Source organism: Sebastes umbrosus, chromosome 19 (assembly GCF_015220745.1).
Source record: "Sebastes umbrosus isolate fSebUmb1 chromosome 19, fSebUmb1.pri, whole genome shotgun sequence".
Lineage (NCBI taxonomy): Eukaryota > Metazoa > Chordata > Actinopteri > Perciformes > Sebastidae > Sebastes > Sebastes umbrosus.
Genome location: NC_051287.1, coordinates 26,908,694 through 26,928,030, shown reverse-complemented (window position 1 = coordinate 26,928,030; position 19,337 = coordinate 26,908,694). Strand labels below are relative to the sequence as shown.

General features: G+C 42.3%; 1 protein-coding gene across 11 annotated transcripts in view; it reads left to right on the top strand.

Moving 5' to 3' along the window:
- The window catches only part of LOC119478810 (disabled homolog 2-interacting protein-like), a 212,994-nt gene that overhangs the window by 116,907 nt on the left and 76,750 nt on the right, over positions 1-19,337 (top strand). The window contains exon 1 of one of the 11 annotated variants that reach the window (XM_037753803.1): positions 16,714-16,903. The exons of 9 other annotated variants lie outside the window; for them this stretch is intronic. In XM_037753803.1, coding sequence (XP_037609731.1) covers positions 16,890-16,903 — 14 coding nt within the window. In that variant the 5' untranslated portion in view covers positions 16,714-16,889. Of the gene's footprint in view, positions 1-16,713; positions 17,247-19,337 lie in introns of those variants that run through there. One more of the 11 variants, XM_037753804.1, reaches the window with a different exon arrangement.

Here is a 19,337-nt window from a genome sequence, read left to right as displayed (position 1 = left end):
ATGGCGTTACTTAGAGTAATAACTATAATATAGTTACTGGGGAAAATAAATAATATTACAGTAATGCGTTAAGCTTTGTTTATGCCTGCGCAAGGCACCGTGGTGCGGACCTCCACAGATGGCGCACGCACAAAGGTGTTTATGCTCAATACGTTGTTCTTTGCAGTATTCTCCCAAATGCCAGATGGCATACAAACAAACAAATCATAACCCAAACCCCTCAATGCCAAGGAGGACTTATAAAATGAACTGTAAACTCATATCTCATATTCATGGACATATTTGATCACCTCTACACAATCCCTGTAATGAAAGGAGTCGGGTATTAAATGTATTATAATGAAACAAAAGGTTGAAAGGTTTGATTTGGCTGGTAAAACCAAGATCTCCTGCTTTTAAAACATTTCAAAAACTAACCGGCCATCTTTCAGTTACATTATTTTACTTCTGTATTTAACTTATTTTCTTTTATCTTATTGTGTCAGTCATGTCTGAAAAAGCCCCAGCGAGCGCAGCAGGCGCCTAGTTACAAAAAGTCAGAGGTGCGCTACCAAGCGCTGCCACAGCTTGTGCAGCCTTTGCACTTCACACACAATACGTGATGATGTCATTTTTAGCTCGAGGACTCTCGCGCCGTGAACACTACGGCGACAATAAACTCGGCTTTACCGCCCAACACTGGTCACATTTATAGAAAGAAACTATATGTGTAATTTGTGTGTAATTAAACTCCTCCTCGGATCATTAAAGTCAATACTGAGGTCATGACCTCTGTGTCCTTAATGGTACTGGAACTATTCCTCTTTTAGATATGAAAATAAGTGGGACAGTGTACATGGCAGGATGGACACACATTCTGAGATAATAGGAGACTCTTCTTGGAACCATTTTTGTGGAATTGAGTGTTTGTGTGTCCTCACTCAATGGATGTGGCTCTGGATTGACAGGCATAATGTTCCAGTTGAGGTGAAGCGGTGGCATCAGCATGTGTGTTGTAAGGAGCTTTAGCCTGTAGCTCTGAATGGCTTCCTGTAACAGGATTCAAGAGCCCTCCATACAAACCCCCTGCCATTTTTCATAAAGCTGCACCAATGGGTGCCGTGGTAATTGTTGCAGGAGGGGGTGCTGGGAGTGTGTGTGTGCAGCATAGTGAGGGAGTGAGAGACACATCCATCCATAAATCCAATAAAGTGATGCCATTTAGAGTTATTAAATTCTGTAAACATTCCCCAGGTGGTTTGACTGTAATATCCAACCTTTTCTATTGCTCCCTCCCTTCTTCCTCTCCCCATCTCACCCACTTACTTACTGACATTCACTTTTTGCTTTGCCAGCATCCCAGCATCTATTAACCCTTCATGTTACAAAGCCATGCTTCTATTCACATTTGACTTTCTCCCCTTGCTCTTGTGTTCATTTCTTCTGTCTCTCTCTGCTTCGCCATCATTTGTCACTTTGCTCCCGTCTTATTTGCTCCGTTCATGCTAATAGTTCTGTTCGGAGCTGCAGTTCACCGGTGGATTTCCACTACATTAAACCCAATCCAGTGCTCACAGACTCGTCCCTAGATCCTCTCCTCTCCTCTCTCTGCCCTCTCTTCTTCATTTTCGTGCCACTGCACCAACATTCCCCTCCTCGCGTCACTTCTTGTTCGTATTTGTCATAATTTGCTTACTCCCCACCCTGTTGTCTCTCCTCATTTTTGAGGAAAATGTCTCTTCATCCTCCTGTTTTTTTTCTCCAGTCACTCCATCAATCCCACTTCCCTGATACTGAAGGTCACATGCTTGTAGGGGTGGGAGTCACCAGAGTCCCCACGATACGATATTATCATGATACTTAAGTCACGATACAAACTTATCTCGATTTTACACATTTTGCGATATGCTGAGTATTGCGATAAGATATATTGCGATATGTTTTGCGATTTATGACCTTTTTTCAACTGTAAATGATGCAGTTTGTCAACATCTGTTTTATCTAATAAGATACTCTTTTCACTCTGTTCATCTCACAGTTTTTATTCACATACTGTATCTGGAGGTCAGAGGTCAAGGGACCCCTTTGAAAATGGCCATGTCAGTTTTTCCTTGCCAAAAGTTTGAGTAAATTCCGAGCGTTATTTAGCGTTCTTTCCGACAAGCTAATTTGACATGGTTGGTACCGGTTGACTCCTTATCAGCCTCTTTGGTTTTAAGACTGATCACGCTACAACCTCTGAAAGTTAAGAGGTTAGTTTATATAATAAACGATCGATACTTAATGTCAAACATATTGGATACCATGCTGTATCGTTTTTTTCCCCCACCCTTACATGCTTATCGATCACACTTAACCCCACTACAACACATAATCATGCACACACATACAGACGTCTTTTTTCATATGTCAGTCAGATAAGTGATCCATTTTATTATCAGTTCATTCTGGCATCATTTAATTCATTCATTGGGCCTGGACACTGTCCAGAGAAGTAATACTCTTAGTAGCGACAACGATCAAATGCCCAGTTACACATTTCTTTTTGCCAATCAGAAGAAAACCAACAGCAGTGTTTTCATTGTGTTCAGTGCAGCAGTATAATTAGGCAGAGGAAGACTGCATCTTTCTCCTTCTCCCTCTCTCTCTGGCATCCTTCCCCTCTCGCCATCTCATTTGCAATGCATCAGCATGATTTGGTGTAGATGAAACAGAGCTCTCAGGGTAATAATGTGTTGTACAGAGCAGGTTTCACCAACCACTGTGCGTTATTAAGCTGTATCCCCATGCAGACTAGGAGAGCAATAGCATCTAAAAACTTAATGACTCTAATTTGGTGATGATTGTGAGGCTTCGTGGCATTATCCCTCTCTATTCGCAATTATAATGAAGACTTTATTAATTCAAGAGTAATGCGGTGTTGTTCAGGTGCTTAGGCAGAGGTGGGTGTTTTGAAAAGGTTAATTTGTCCTGCTTTCACAAACAGAGGGCTCTTCATTTGCTTCAAGGACAGAGATGGCTATTCAGTTTAGAAGATCCAGCACCCACTTTCTAGCTAAGTGTGTGTGTTTCTGTTTCAATGTTCCACCGGAGTCAAACGGAACAAGTTGTATAGATTGATGTCCAAGGTTGTACTGTCTGCTACACAGAGCCCCCGAAGTAGCTTAAGTACATTAACTAAGATGAGCTCTCCTGAATGAGACTGGTTTCTGTTACTGCTGCTGTTCAAACACTCTCACAGACAAAGAACATCAGCACCAACTTCCTGAAAACGCTCTTCTAAGGTTCTGAGGGTCAAAACGGGAAAAAAATGAAATGTGTTTTGTTGTTGTGATCTGTACAGGTGCCCTAACTAACCCTAGGAAAACCAAACTGAGCGTATTCACTCCATCAAAAAGATTTCAAACTAGAGTACCAACTCTAATCTTCTTTATAAACATTTTTTGTTACATTAGTTGTAATTCTCATTACGTCCTGAAAGCATTCAAAGAATCAAATGCTCTGACAAAAACAAGAAAACAATCTGGTATCTGTGGCCGTAGCAGGACTTTAATAAGCCAAATGAAATGATTGGACGGTCTACCTTCCTGCCCTCCTGCACACACTCTGCCCGTGCACTCATTGCACGTCACTGGAGTCTTCCACAAGCTGCCAACATATAGGGCTGTGTATTGGCAAGAATATGGCAATACGATACATATCATGATACAGGGCTAACAATTCCATATATTGTGATGTATTGCGATACTGTAAGTAAGGCCATATATTGCTATTTTTTAAATCTCATTTTAGGAAAACACACCAGATATACACAATAACACATTTATACAGCATTCCAAAAACTGCATGTGATTATCATAAAGTGTGCATGTGTGTAAAGGGGAGACTCGTGGGTACCCATAGAACCCATTTACATTCACATATCAAGAGGTCAGAGGTCAAGGGACCGCTTTGGAAATGGCAATGCCAGTTTGGAGAGTTATTTAGCCTCCTTCACGACAAGCTAGTCTGACATGACAGGGTGGTACCGCTGGACTCCTGAGGTCTTCTAGTTTAATATGTTGCCAGTAGCTTCATTCTAGCTTTAAAACTAAGCCTGCTACGACCTCCCAAAGATTGAACGGCGGCCGGACCTGACGGCGGGCTGTCGGATTGTTAAGAGGTTAATTAATAATCGATAGTATCACATCACATAATATCTCTATACTCATGTTTATTGATATTTTCTTACACGCCTACTACCATGACAGCTGGGAGTACTAACAGTAGCCATGTTGGTTGTTTATGTTCATAATGATGGTTTTGTGGGGGGGAGGTCGATGGGCTGTTGCTAGATTTAAGGGATTTTGGAGCTAGTGCTGCTACTTTCAGTGGAAAAGAGTTGGCAACACTGGGCTGGGTTTTCTGAATGGATACTTTTTAAAGATCTAGCGTACTCTTGCTAGTTTCTCAAGATTACCAACCCTAGCTGTAATGAAGTGACACCTCCAACAGCTGAGAGGCCAGGAGGCCACTGACAGCTTGTTAATTTGATGATGTACTGTAATAGTCTTGTTTGTGAACAAATTAAGTGATGCACAAATTGTACCGTCGGACACATCTACAGGTTCAATTCAATTTATTTTTATATAGCGTCAAATCATAACAGAAGTTATCTCCAGACACTTTTTACATTGAGCAGGTCAAGAGCGTACTCTATAGATATACTCTACAGGTCTTTTCACATTTAGCTAGCAGCTGTACTGTAAACTAAATTCTGTTGCTCAAGAAAATTCAAGAAAGTTTTTCAATTGAAGGTTCAGCTATGATATGCTAATGCACAATTATATTTCATATGGCCTTGGTTCCATTGCTCAGATCAACACTGCTCGAAAATCGTTTCTTGTTATTTACTTCTTTAATGATGGTATGCATCCCTCATCCCTGTAGGACATGGACAGAATGAGTGAGATTTACATCGTACCAAATGAGGTTCAGTGTGTTCTCGGGAGCTGTGCTGTACTTCTCTGATCACTTTACCATCTCCATCATCTGTAGCACAATCATCCCACTGCAATCCCCGTGCTGTTGACACCTGTCCAGCTGCTAGGTTTCGGTGGCTCGGTTGATGTTTAACCCTGCTGGGCCCTCTGTGAGCCCGAGTGAGCGTGGCCAAGGGTCTCGTCTCTTTCATTCTCTCCCCGGGTAATGAGCTGTAATGGATAGGGCCTTGGGCGTGACAGGAATACCGAGGGCCCCATCAAAGCAGCTCCCTGCGCATCCCTTTAAAGGACTGCTCAGTACGCATGCAAACACTCATTTACTCATCCATTCCTGTCTTTATTCTACTCCGCTCACAGGCTTTTCTCTTGTTTTTCATGCACTCATATTATAGATATTATAACTTTTTTGCCTATTTGAAACAGCATTGTCTGTGTCTAAATTTAAGGAATACATGTTTTTACTCTATGAAAACTATATTGATCTATTTTAACAGGTTGATAATAGGAGTGTAAGAAAATATCGGAAATATTGAATATCACGATATACGGTTTTGTGATACTATATCGATTGTCAAAAACATCTATTTTTAATTAATAGTTTACACGCAAAGATAGTTGATTTCATATCCAAAGACATGCGCCATTTCAGTGTATGAGCCCTCTCAAAGTAGTGCTATAAATAATAAATAACAGTGTAATAAATGCAAATGCAGATCTTACTGCTCTGATTGCATTAAAAAAATAAACCTTGTTTACTCCGATTTTATGCATATGGTGGTGTGTTCTTTATACTATTACAGTTTTCCAAAAATTAAATTTCGAAAATTTAGGGCTATCAGTTGATTAAAATATTTAATCGCCATTTATTCGCAAATGAATCACATTTTTATCTGATCAAAATGTATCTCAAAGGGAGATATGTCAAGTATTTAATACTATACTATCAACATGGGAGTGGGCAAATATGCTTACTTTATGCAAATGTATATAAACAAAACAATGACAGATATTGTCCAGAAACCCTCACAGGTGCTGAATTTAATATAAAACAATATGCTCCAATCATAACATGACAAACTGCAGCCCAACAGGCAACAACAGCTGTCAGTGTGTCAGTGTGCTGACTTGACTATGACTTGCCCCAAACTGCATGTGATTATCATAAAGTGGGCATGTCTGTAAAGGGGAGACTCGTGGGTACCCATAGAACCCATTTACATTCACTGATCTGGAGGTCAGAGGTCAAGGGACCCCTTTGAAAATGGACATGACAGTTTTTCCTTGCTAAAATTTAGCGCAAGTTTGGAGCGGTATTTAACCTCCTTCCTGACAAGCTAGCTTGATCCCTATAGAGGGGCTCATATGCTGACGGGAACTTGAGAGTTGGCAATAGAGCTGTGTGGAATACAAGAGGTACATTTATTATCCGATTAGGGAAGTCATGTTTCTGGTCTGTATGTTGGCACGTCAAACTCTTCAACCTCCACTTTTCACCAGAAATAATCATACACAAAATAAAAAATAAAAAAAAGAAGAGAAAATCAGATAAAAATTGGTTTGGATAAGACGTCCAAATACATTCTTTATATTGAGCACACCACACACATGTGCATGTGTAAAAGAGGTCAGTGGCACTGACAGTCCAGATGGTACTCAGTGACTCTTACAGAGCCACTAAATTACCATGGTGATGACTCTAGATGGGTTTTCACCACTTTCACTTCACTAACAGGCCTCTCTGCCACTTTACTGCTCACCCTCCCTAAAGCTCATTTTCATAGTCCATGTGTGTGCGTGTAAGTGTGTGTGTGTGTGTGTGTGTGTGTGTGTGTGTGTGTGTGTGTGTGTGTGTGTGTGTGTGCGTGCGCATGCGTGTGTGTGTGTGTGTGATCTTTGTGACGGGAGTCCGCCAGGGTTTTTATTCTGCCATGGACTAATAAAAGCTCATATATTGCAAACTTCAGGCCCTACTGTCTGTGTGCATCACACACTGCAGTATGAATTTCACTGCACTTTGTCCAAACTGACTAACAGTGAGAAGGAGTATAAAAAGGAGCTTCAGTTTTACCATCATTACAACTAAATGATGTTTATGATGAACCATGGTCCCTTGGCAATATTCATGTGGCCATAAATGAAGCTCCAGGAAATCTAAACTAAGACTTCCAGAGGGTGGTAGATGGTTTCTTGTAGTTTTTTGATGATCAAAATGATGTCAGGCCCTCAGGGTTCAACCGGCACTCACAGATAAAGACTCAACAAATGCGTTTCAGCTATAAGCCGTCATCAGCGGGATCACTCAAGACGTAATGCCAGTTTTAAATATTTCAAGTGAGGCACAGACACCAATCAGGAAAGGGACTACATGATTACATAATAGGAATCATGTGTGGATGCACCGCCAGGACACATCCTCTCACAACAACAGAGGCGTGGCCAAAACAGTCCAAAACAACCAGCAATACAATGAAAGAAATATATATATATATATATATATATATATATATCTTGAAAGCCCACATGGCAAAAGCCACTCCATAAAAATACAATGGTTACACACTCATCAATAACGCATAACTGATACACATTTTCTATAGCCTCTATTGAAGGAAGACATAAATAAAACAAATCTATGCTTACAAACTGTACAATATAACCTGATGAATGCTCAGTGGCTCGTGGGCTGAAAATACCCAGCACTAACAAAGAGCACAAACAAAAATCAAAAATAGAGGGACTCAATCGCATGTAAAGTATGATTAAGAGCTATGACCCCGTAAGGCAGTAAAAACTTTTTCCAGAGTGTACAGTGAAATTGCCATAGAAAAAAAATCATAAAAAATGTATAAAGATATCAAGAAGGATATGTAGAAAAAAAGATATGTAGAAAAATATAGCATTGGAAAATATATTGAAAAATATGGTATGAAAGTGGAAGACCTAAAGAATCCATCGGTACCAGCCATGTTATAATAGCTTGTCGCAAAGGAGGCGAAACAACGCTCCAAACTTGTGCTACATTTTGGCGACATATACATACATTTGCATAAAACAGCATATTTGTCCACTCCCATGTTATTAAGTGTATTTGAATACTTGATAAATCTCCCTTTAAGGCACGTTTTGAACAGATAAAAAATGTGATTGATTTGCGATTCATCACGATTAACTATTGGAAGCGATTGACAGCCCAGGAACACAAGTGGTAACACATGATATGAGGAGCACGATAAAGGCCAATGTGCATTACTGAAGGTTTTTACATTGCCAGTTACCATCTGCCTATCCAGTATGTTTAGATCATTTGCAAAAGGCAACCAGTTTCAGCAGACTGATCGGCATCACCCTCACTAGTGTTTGTGTTTGTGATGCAACCCGTCTGACTTTGCATGGACTAATCCACATCACAGCTGGATCACATCAGCAGCAACTAAACTCAGACTGTGTCCAACATGACTACCACTCCCTATATAACAGACACTCAGCCGTTTACTCTACAGTGAACCATCAATTTAGAATTCGGTCTCGGGGCGATGTAGCGATATACCAGTATTGATGATAACTGTGATATTTGAAAAAATATTAATATTGATATCATGTTAAAGGTAGGGTGGACAATGTTGGAAAGTAGCATTGCCTCAGGAGCTCCGTCTAAACCCCCCCGCCATCCCTCCCTCGGGGCTCCTTCCAAGGCAACACCCCCCCCACACACACATGCACGAGCACCGCCGCATCGTAACTACTTCAAAGACACAGAGCGGAGAGAGGACCTCAACTCAACAACACTACCTCATGACAAGTAACCTCGGCAGTGCTACTGCAGGGCTGAGTTTTCTCTTCCATTCTCCAGGAAACGTGCGGCGTGACACGTTTTGAGTTCAGGCTGGTGCACGCCAAGGGTAGAGTAGGAGCAGGGAGGCAGGGAGGCATCTGATTGGTTCTTTTCAAGCGGACCGCGAGGCAGTGATTGGTAGACGTTTTTACAGTATTACAGCAGCTACAGATGACAGCTCTTTTCCTTTTTCAGAGCTCATCAGTAATGGATCACTGTCGGGGTGTAAAGACCATTTCAACCAATATAACAGATAGAGTATACTGGAGAACATCGTCAACCCTGACTTTAATAATACACATATATGACAATATCATGTAAATAATCCAGCTCCTCTTAAATCATGCTTTAGTCCAGTTACGGTTACAGACTCTCGCCAGAAAGAGATAAAATGCACAATATACAAGTTAAAGATGAATTTGACTGTAGCATATTAATTTAATTATGATTTATTTAGATACTAATATCATAATATCGTTATCGTGAATTATTTTGGCCACGATAATCCACATTTATAAAATGTTATGCATTGCTTCGTGGGATTGCTAGCAGAAAGTAGTTTACACACCATGGACACTACTTTGTTGTTCTATTTTCTTTGTTCAATTTTTGAGGGTACTATCCAATAATCTAATGGTGGAGAGTAAATGTCGTGCATTATATAGAACATTAGAGGTGATTTTGGACAGTACCTCAGTATGATGCTCATTGCTGTGTCTGTTCATAGTCAGCCTTTCTAAATGCTCTCAATGTACTACAGAGTAGTCCGATGTGTGCAAACATAAAGGAATCACCTGATCACCTGTCACACTGTATTACCTCATATGAGCCAGTGCACAATCTTTGTTCACAAGAGTTGCTCATCTATCCCTAAACTGTTTCATTCTGTTGCAATGGCCTTGTTTGAATGTGTGTGTAAGTCATGCTGCATCACTGGAGCCCTTCAAGGCGTAGAACCCGTGTAGAACCCCCACTGTCTTCTGACCTTCTTACTTCAACCTATTTTGTATGTTTTTAACTTAACTTATTAATTTGCTCTTTACTGCTGTGATTTATATTTTTATGAGTTATGTGTTATATTATAAAGTGAGTTCAGAAACCTTGGTGTGATGGAGCACTTGAAACTTTGATTCAGCCGTGACTAAGCTTGATGGGATCTCGGTGTGCTTCGCTATCCCGCAGCTCACAGTGCCTCCTCCAGACACCGCCTCATCAAGGTCACACCGTCGTGGTGTGTTAAGGCTCCGCCACTGACCCGTGTCTTTATTACTGTAAGTAAATGAGTTGATAGGCAGGGATAAATTCAGCTAAATCTCCTGCTTTAATAGTTTGGGCTCAATTTTCAGTATGTACTTTATATTGCCATTTTATAATCTTTATTATTTGAATCTGTCAGCCTTGTTTTATTATTAATTCATAAATGAATGTATCAGCCTTAACTTCTTTTCTGCGCATTGATAGGAACATCACACGTCTATAGTAGATCTACTCACAATCAACCAGCTGGCAGTCTGGCTCTGAGAAGTGAAGTCAATATTGAAGTGCTTTAAACCTGCATTCTGTCTACCAGCCAGCAGGGGGCGACTCCTCTGGTTGTATAGACGTCTATGAGAAAATGAGCCTACTTCTCTCTTGATTTATTACCTCAGTAAACATTGTAAACATGAGTTTATGGTCTCAATCACTAGTTTCAAGTCTTCTTCAATACAGCATGATGTTCATTTAGTAAATGATGGTCCCATTTAGAGTCACATAGACCATAAAGCAGGGGATGCTTAAGGGCGGGGCTACCTTGTGTCTTGTGCGTTGTCCGGTCTGGGAGTTGTCCATGTTTTCGTCTTACAACTTTAATCCTTTCACAGTGTGTTTTCACTTCATGAAAGTTAATTATAACATTTCGGTCGCCTAAAAACGTCTTATTCAGCGTTCTGTTGTATTTAGCTCCACCCTCCTGTCAAAATGACGAACTCGAGGCTTTCGAGCGGCAGTCCACAAAATAATGAGTGACGTCACGCTGACTACATCCACTTCTTATATGCAGACTATGAATTCAACTAACATTTAAAGCTAGGGTTCATAATCTTGAGAAACTAACATGAGTACGATCGATTTTTGAAATTATCCTACCCAATAACCCAGCTCAGTGTTGCCGACTCTTTTACAATGAAAGTAGCTACAGCCAAACTGTCACAATTATTATTATGAACATAAACAACGAACATGGCTATTGTTAGTACTCACGGCTGTCACGCTAGCAGCTTGTGGAAGACTCCGGTGACACACAATAATTGCATGGGCAGAGTGCACGCATGGGCAGAGTGCACACATGGGCAGAGTGCACGCATGGGCAGAGTGCACGCATGGGCAGAGTGCACGCAGGCAGGCAGGTAGGCTGTATGAAATGATTGGACGGGCTTATTTCAGTCTTGTGACAGCCAGAGATACCCTCATTCTTTTTCTTTCTTTTTTTTGTCAGAGCATTTGATTTATTGATTGCTGTCGGGATGTAATGAGATTTTGAACAAATATAACAAGAAGAAGAACATTAAAAACCCTAGCTTATTTATTTATTTATCATTCTTTTTGATACATACCCATTTTTATACTTTTTATACTGTAAAAAATACTATTGCTGTAATATTTATCTGATATCTCAGTGAAAAGGAGAAGAGAGAGACTGGCATATGTGGCATAACAGCAGCACAGCTCTGCTGCTGCAGTCTGACCTAGTTAGAAACAAACATTTAAGAAGCAAGGTGCCGCGCTGCCTGTTTACCTCTCTGTCTGCTCATAGCTCCTCCTTTGAGCACAAGGACGGGCTGCCACTAAAGTCAAAGGTACATTACATTCCGCAGGATGCTCTCCTGTCATTCCTATTCACATTGACAACATAACCATTGTAAAATAGCATTCAGGAACAAACTGTTAGAATCTATTAGAATGGAGTCTAGATTCCCACTGTTGCATTCGTTACCGATGGCTGGCATTGCTCTGCGTTGCATGCTCACTACATGGAGAATTGTAAATATAGGGACAAACACTGAAGAGAAGGAGCGAAGAGACGGTGCTAGACAGATCTCACTATCCCTTTAAAAAGGCTATGAGTGTATTCTTTGAGTGCTGTCATTGTTAGCTGGATTATGTCTGGGTCAGACGTTCAGCTCTTCATTGTGCATTTACAAACCCTCTCCAATGGCTCCGTGCACTCAGACTGCACTCTTGTCCTTCCTATCAGAAAACACAGCGTGGTTTTTCAAATGATGAGTTCATAGAGTTTTCAGCATGTCATTGTTTACAATGACTATAATGGCTATAACCCTATACCCCCAATTTCTCTCTGGGGATTAATAAAGGTTCATCTTATCTTGTCTTATTTCTTGCACAGCCAGTCTGAGCTAGCCCCACTGCATTTTGCAAGGAAGGTTTCACTAGAATTATATATTTAAAGGGACTATTTGTAAGATTCAGAAATGCTGCTTAACAGCGACACCTGTGGCCTTGAAATCAACGGAAGTCAGCGTCGAGCATCGCTCAAAACAGTGAGGCGACACACGTCAGCTAAAAGCACAATATCACTCTATATTTCAGCTGCTTGGCAGTAATGTTAGCTGACCAGACGAAGGTCTCTCCATGAATCAATGCTGATCCTAGTGTCGGCTTTTCCTTCTCAGCGCAGGCTTCAGCAGCGGGGCTCCTCAACGAGATACGTTATCGCCTCCCGACCGCAGCCGGCAGCCGAAGACACCGGCACCCGGTCGGTAACGAGACGATAACGTAACTCATTGAGGAGCCCCATCACTTCACAAGACACGGGAAACCTCTGTTGGTCTGGAGGAGCTGCAGCAGTTATTTCTGCACAAACGTCCACTGTACATTCACTAGATATTCTCAGAGCTAAACTAACTCTTCTGCAGTGTGGAGTGAGCGCGCGTTCACGTCTAGAGGTGGAGCGAGCTGAGCTGTCTGAGTGAAGGAGAGCAGGCAGCGGAGACGAGGCTCCGGCCACACGCGAGCGCGCATATACCAACGCGCATGTGTGCCGACCCGCTACATTTATACGCTTAAAAAGTTACAAACAGTCCCTTTAAGTAAGGAGTAAACTAACTAGGGATGTCCATAATTAACCGTTTAACCGTTAACCGACATTAAGCATTTTAACCGATTAACGCTACCAGTTAAAACGGTTAAAAGAAATGTTAATAATGAATTCAAAAGCTGAGCGGCTCAGAGGAGCGACTCGTCTCTTTAAGGAGAAAAGCTGGCCCACCTTAACAGTCCACCTTAAGAGACGGAGCCGGAGTTGCAGGATACAGGAAGTCGTCTCCGGTCTCTGGTTCTCTTGAGTGGAGTGGAGGAGTTGTAGTTTAGTAGCATTTATTCACCGACAAATAAAGTGTCCACACACTGCTACACCTACGTTCACAGCTAGAACACCACCAACAACCTCACACTCACCACCAACACACACACACGGTCTGTTGGGAACTCACTAAAGTTACTCAGACTCAGTTAATAATCTGTTAACGAGGGTCGGTTATCGGTTAAGAACATTTTTCAAAATGAGCATCCCTAAAACTAACCAAAGCAAGACCTTTTATTATATAATGCAATTTGCAATCAAATTGTATCAGTTTAATCTCGCCTTTTTCACTGTAGATCAGTTGCACTGGATTGCACCTGACATTGTTCTCACTGTAAGAATAAGTAATTAATCTCTAATCCACAACATGCCATGCTGTGGTTGAATTAAGATCAGCTTTTTGGTCAGTACAAATGCTGCTACAGTTAAAGCTGCAGTGGGAAGAAAATGGAGCAAATATGATTTTAAAAAGTTATTTTTATAAAACGATCACTATATCCTGACAGTAGTGGATGAGACAGGTAATCGTGTGCCTCTGTGTCCTCCGGTGTCCTCTGGTGCTCCTAATGGCATCTGCAAGATTTCACAGACCGGAGGAAAACAACCAATCAGAGCTGATCTGGGGTCTGCCGTCTCTGAGCAGCTGTCAATCACTCGCCAACTCTGATCAAATGGTCAAACTAGGCAGCGCTGATCAAATATGAATCAATATTCTGTTACTGTAATGCCTATTTCTCTCCTCAGATGTTGTCAGAATCATCTTGTAGTGTACTGTTTAGCTGTAAAATGAAATTTGTGGCCCGGCAGCCATGTTGAGATCAGTTGAGGAAATACCAAGCACCGCCCACCAGCTGAAGCACAGCCAATAGGAACGCTCAACAGGAACGCTCTCTCTGAAATGACCTGTGATTGGTCAAAGTCTCCCGTCACGGGCTAGATGTTCTAAAGCCTGAAAACAGAGCCATGAGGAGGAGCAGAAGTCTGAACACTTAAATTACAATGTAGTGGAGCGGATAACATCCATTTTTCAGTCAAATCCTGCAAATAGTGAAACAAGCACCAAATTTGGCATGATGATTGCCGAGTCACTAAGCAAGTATAAATGATTGGCCACTTGAAAATCCAAGATGGCCACCAAATTAAACTGCCGATAATGTTTTTTCTCATAGAAATGTATCTACTTGGTCGATTTCAGGGATCTTGGTGTCTAATGATGTGTTTTCTAGCATGCTGGATCTAATTTTGATAGTTTTAACAATTGTTAACTGCAATATGGCGGCCAGGGAATCAAGCATCAAGACCGAGCCGTTTCATTTTCCCGCTGACAAAGTGTGTGTGAAGCTGAAATATCTTGCACGGTCATTGCAACACACAAGGAGACAAAGCCATCAGCAACAATAGGAAGTCCCTGGATGCTGTAACCCCATGCTCTCATGAGGAAGCAGACACTAAACAGACACAAAATGGCTGCCATATTGCAGTTAAAAATTGTTAAAACTATCAAAATAAGATCCAGCATGCTAGAAAACATATAATTTGACACTAGGATCACTCAAATCGACCAAGTAGATGAATTTCTGAGAGAAACCATTATCAGCACGTCAATTTGGCGGCCATCGTGAAAAATGGCAGCCATCTTGGATTTTCAAGTGGCCAATCATTTATATTTGCTTAGTGTCCCCTCTGGAATCACCATGCCAAATTTGGTGCTTGTATCACTATTTGCATTTTGATTTTTCCACTATCCGCTCCACTAATATGCTGCAAGGTTATTATGGAATTTTTGCCCAATGATGCCAAATACATTCTGCCGACTGCAGATTTAAGTATTATTATTTCTAAGAAGTCTTGAGTGAGACAGGTTTTAATGGTCCTGTAATCATTGTTTATCTACTGTATAAAGCTGTATTCATCAAATACTCACTGTATACATTCGGGCTGTCAAAGTTAACGTGACAATAACGCGTTTACGCAAATTAGTTTTAAACGCCACTAAATTCTTTAATGCATTAACACAACTTGTGATTTTTAGGTTGTAGCGGCTCAGTCTTAAAACTAGAGTGAAGATACAGGTATCATATGAAACTAGAAAAAACCTGATGAATCCATCGGTACCAACCATGTCATACTAGCTTGAGGAAAATAGTCAAGTCAGCACACTGACACACTGACAGCTGTTGTTGCCTGTTGGGCTGCAGTTTGCCATGTTTTGATGTGAGCATATTGTTTTATGCTATATGCAGTACCTGTGAGGGTTTCTGGACAATATCTGTCATTGTTTTGTGTTGATTATTGATTTCACATAATAGCTATATACATACATTTGCATAAAGCAGCATGTTTGCCCACTCCCATGTTGATAAGAGTATTAAATACTTGACAAATCTCCCTTTAAGGTACATTTTGAACAGATAAGAAATGTGCGATTAATCGCGTTTAACTATGGCTAATCATGTGATTAATCACGATTAAGTACTTTAATCGATTGACAGCCCTCATATACATATATTCAGTGCTTTAGATGACCTCAATGATTAAAATGGGAAACCTGACAGATTCTGACTGAAATAGAGTGAAATTATAACGAGTTGTCATTAGAAATGTTTACGGCAGACCTATTTGGCAGCTTCAGGAGGAAACAGGTGGCCAGCAGCAAGCTGCTGAGATACTTTACATGATTTGGCCATTTTAAATGGAACAATGTGCCTGTGACCTTATGTTTAGAACTGGTGGGAACTCAAAGCTCAGTATTTGCAACCTCTTCCACACCCTATTGTGTGGTCATTTGGTTTACACATGCACTAGTGTGTGTGTGTGTGTGTGTGTTTGTGTCATGTTGCCAGGAGAATAAGGGGTAAGGGTGATGTCATGTTGGATGACATCATTGCAGACGTGCAGGGAGTGCAGATTAGTGGCCGTGGCTCTTCTGGACCAGCTCTCCACAGCTGCCCTGCCTTATCGGTGTGTCCCGCCCCGGCCCTTTATCCCCCTGTGCCGGCTCCGTCAGTGTGTAAGCTCTAGAAATAGCCTCAAACTCACCCCTATCTCCTCTGCCAGTCCACCAATCCCAGCTCAAATTGAGCATGGCAAAACCCTCCCACCCACATTCCAGTCTCTCTACTACCAACCCTTTGGCTGGCCCCATCAGCCAAGTCACTTTGCCAAAGCTGAGCTCCAGCCTCATATGTACAGTGTGTGTTTTTTCTGTCTGAGCCTCAGCGTGAGTCCTAGTCTCCCAGCTGAACCGAGTCCACGCTCAGGGCAGGTTGCCGGCACATGCAACCCCCCCCACCCCAGTCCTAAACGGAGAGCGCGGAGGCGGAAGCGGCAGTAGTGGCTGACAGGGAAAGCAGCACACCTCGCACCAGAGTTGACAGGACAAAGAGCACACACACTCCCACTGGAGCCACACAAGGGGGGGGCAGGGCCAAGCTAGGCTGCGCCACACACACATACATGTGATCCACTAACCCCCCCCAACCTCTCGCACACCATATGCAGGCTCCTCCCTGCGCAAGGAGACAGGAATGGGAGGTGCAGTCAATCACTGCCAGTGAAAGGGAGTGCTGGAGTTAGTAGGAGGGGGAGAGACAGCGGAGGAGAACAGGGGACCGCTCTTCATCATTCCCAAATCAGAGTCAAGAGCCGGGGCACCCTGAAATTCATTCATGCCGAATGAAAGAAAACGGAGAGAAGAGAGCGTGTCCCATTCCAGAGACAACACAGGAAGTAGGGCATGCTCCGTACAGGGTGAGCAAGAGAGGGTGGGAGAACGAGAGGAGGAGAGGGAGCAGCGAGAGAGGGAGAGCATTGTAGCGCTTATTCTCCACCCCTTGTCTTAAAGCAGCAGCAGGAGGAAAGAGAGAAGGAGTCAGGGAGAGAAGGAGGAAGAGAACCACAAGTAAGGAAGCGAAGAGGCGAGCGGCAGTCTGCATCGGCAGCAAGGGGGGGGGGGAAATGGAGCTTTGAAATCGCCTCTGCCCTCATCCATCCCTGCCTCTCCTTCTTTTTTTTTTCTCCTCTCTTGTTCTGGCTCTGCCTCGGTTTCTCTCTCCGTCTGCCTGATTGTTCTGTGGAATTCTGACAATGCCTGGTGAGTGCTTTTCACATGTCACTCGCCATCCTTTGTGTGTCTGTTTGCTCCGGTTCATGCAGTGGCTGATTGTATCTTTTACGTGAATGTGTGAATACAAATGTGGACTAGAGGATGCTTCATTGAGACCGTTTACGCTCCCCTGCCTCTGTGTGCTGTCCAGCTGTGCTGTCCTCCTCCTCCTCCTCCTCCTCCGCTTCTCTCTATCAGTGACAATGCAAAGGAGGCTCCTGAGCGCACACACACACACACACACACACTCTACTACATCCTGCGTACATTCAGGTTACTCAGTCATTATTATATAATTGCTTTTAACTCCCAAAGGGCTTTCATTCAGAGCGGTGCATTTATTACGCCTGATATATAACCAGAGATGATGATGATGCAGAGATGGGGGGTTTTGATTGTGAGTGGTGACCACAACCTACATGTAGCAACATCACACAAAGCTGGCCTGTGTGGCGGAGGGCAGCCAGCTAACACAAATCAGATGACTGGGCCACGCTGTGAGGTCAGCCGGCTGATTTTTGGCTGGCATTCTCAGCGCAAGTCGTATGTTGGAGGCAATTAGCAGTTAAAAGAAAGAGAGCCGTGTGTCCCAGGGACAGAGAGTTTGGGAGAGCAACAGCTCATTTCTGCACAAGATGAGTGGAAAGGCTAATCTTGGCGGTTAGTCATCATTTGGTCCAGGCCTCGGGGAGTTTATATTCCTATATTAGATCCAAAGTAATCTTACCAGACGGTATTAAGTCAATCAGTACAAATTATAATGTGAGCCGTCCCACATTTATTTACATTTTACGCATGAATTATCTAAATGTGTTTCCTGACGATGATTCGATTTTTCCACGTACATCCAGTTAATGCACCATACCCCATTTTACACATTCTAGACATGCTACTGACATGCATGAAATTAGTCAGCAACAATCAAGTTATTCCAGTTAGTTCCATTTGAATGTGTCTCATTAAGGGGACGGAGAAAACACAGAAGCTAAACGGTTCTACACAGCCAAACATCATGGAGGCAGAGTTTAGTTAAACAGTTGTTGCTGGAGCACCAAACATTTATTTTCCTCAGAGATGGCTTCACGGGAGAAAGCCATCTCTGGTTTAGTAAACACAGAAATGATAGTTTGATGGCTTTGCACGGCTTGTTTACTGCAGTATGCAGATATGGTTCAGTGTGAGAGCTCAGCTGGTGGTCCTCTTGATTGTAGCCTGCTGTTGAGCCCTCCAGAACAAAACCGAGCTTGACTTCTACACATTATGCTACGAGCATTAGTGCCAGTCTGTATTTGAATGCAGTAACAGTGTGATTCCTCTATTTTCCCCTCAGCCTAGGGAGCTGTATCTGTTTGCATGCATGAGCAAATGTTTTTGCACACATTACTATATAGGATGTGCACATACTGTATGCAGATATGCATATGTTTTGAGTGGGTGTGTTAGTATGTTCCAATCCTATTTTCAGTCAGAGCGTGCTAACCAGAAGCCTAGACGATGGATGGCAGAGCGAGAAATAGAGCTGTTAGTCATTTTCACAGCCTTAAACATGGACCAAGAGGAGGAGACGGGTAGAGCGAATGTGAGATGGAGATATGACAAACAGTCTGAGAAAAGGGAAGCAATTACTGAAATGAAGACAAATCATAAGTCGTTAGTAATTATTAATGTTCCAATATTTTGTGTACTAGTTTATTCTGGGTGACTAAACCTCTTATGCAATGTTCATTCACCTTCCAGGACGTTGCTCTTCATTCCTGCTCTTGGACTAAACTTATATAATGTACAAAATCTATATCATGAAATGAAACACTGATGGTATCAAATCTAATGTCATAATGCTTTTGATATAACTGTGTTGCCGGGAAGGACAGGAATCAATGCAGAGCTTAGCTTTGTACAGTATCTTCCCGCTACTTCCTCCCTGTCTCTCCATTGTTCCGTCTCTGTGTAATTACTCTGTCATGGATCAGGTCTGTGATGTCCATTGATTTACTGAGAGTTGGTGAAGTGGAGCAGAGGATTTGATCAGACACATGGACAGGGAGGGAGGAGTGGGTCAGTGCCGCGCCCATGGGCCAC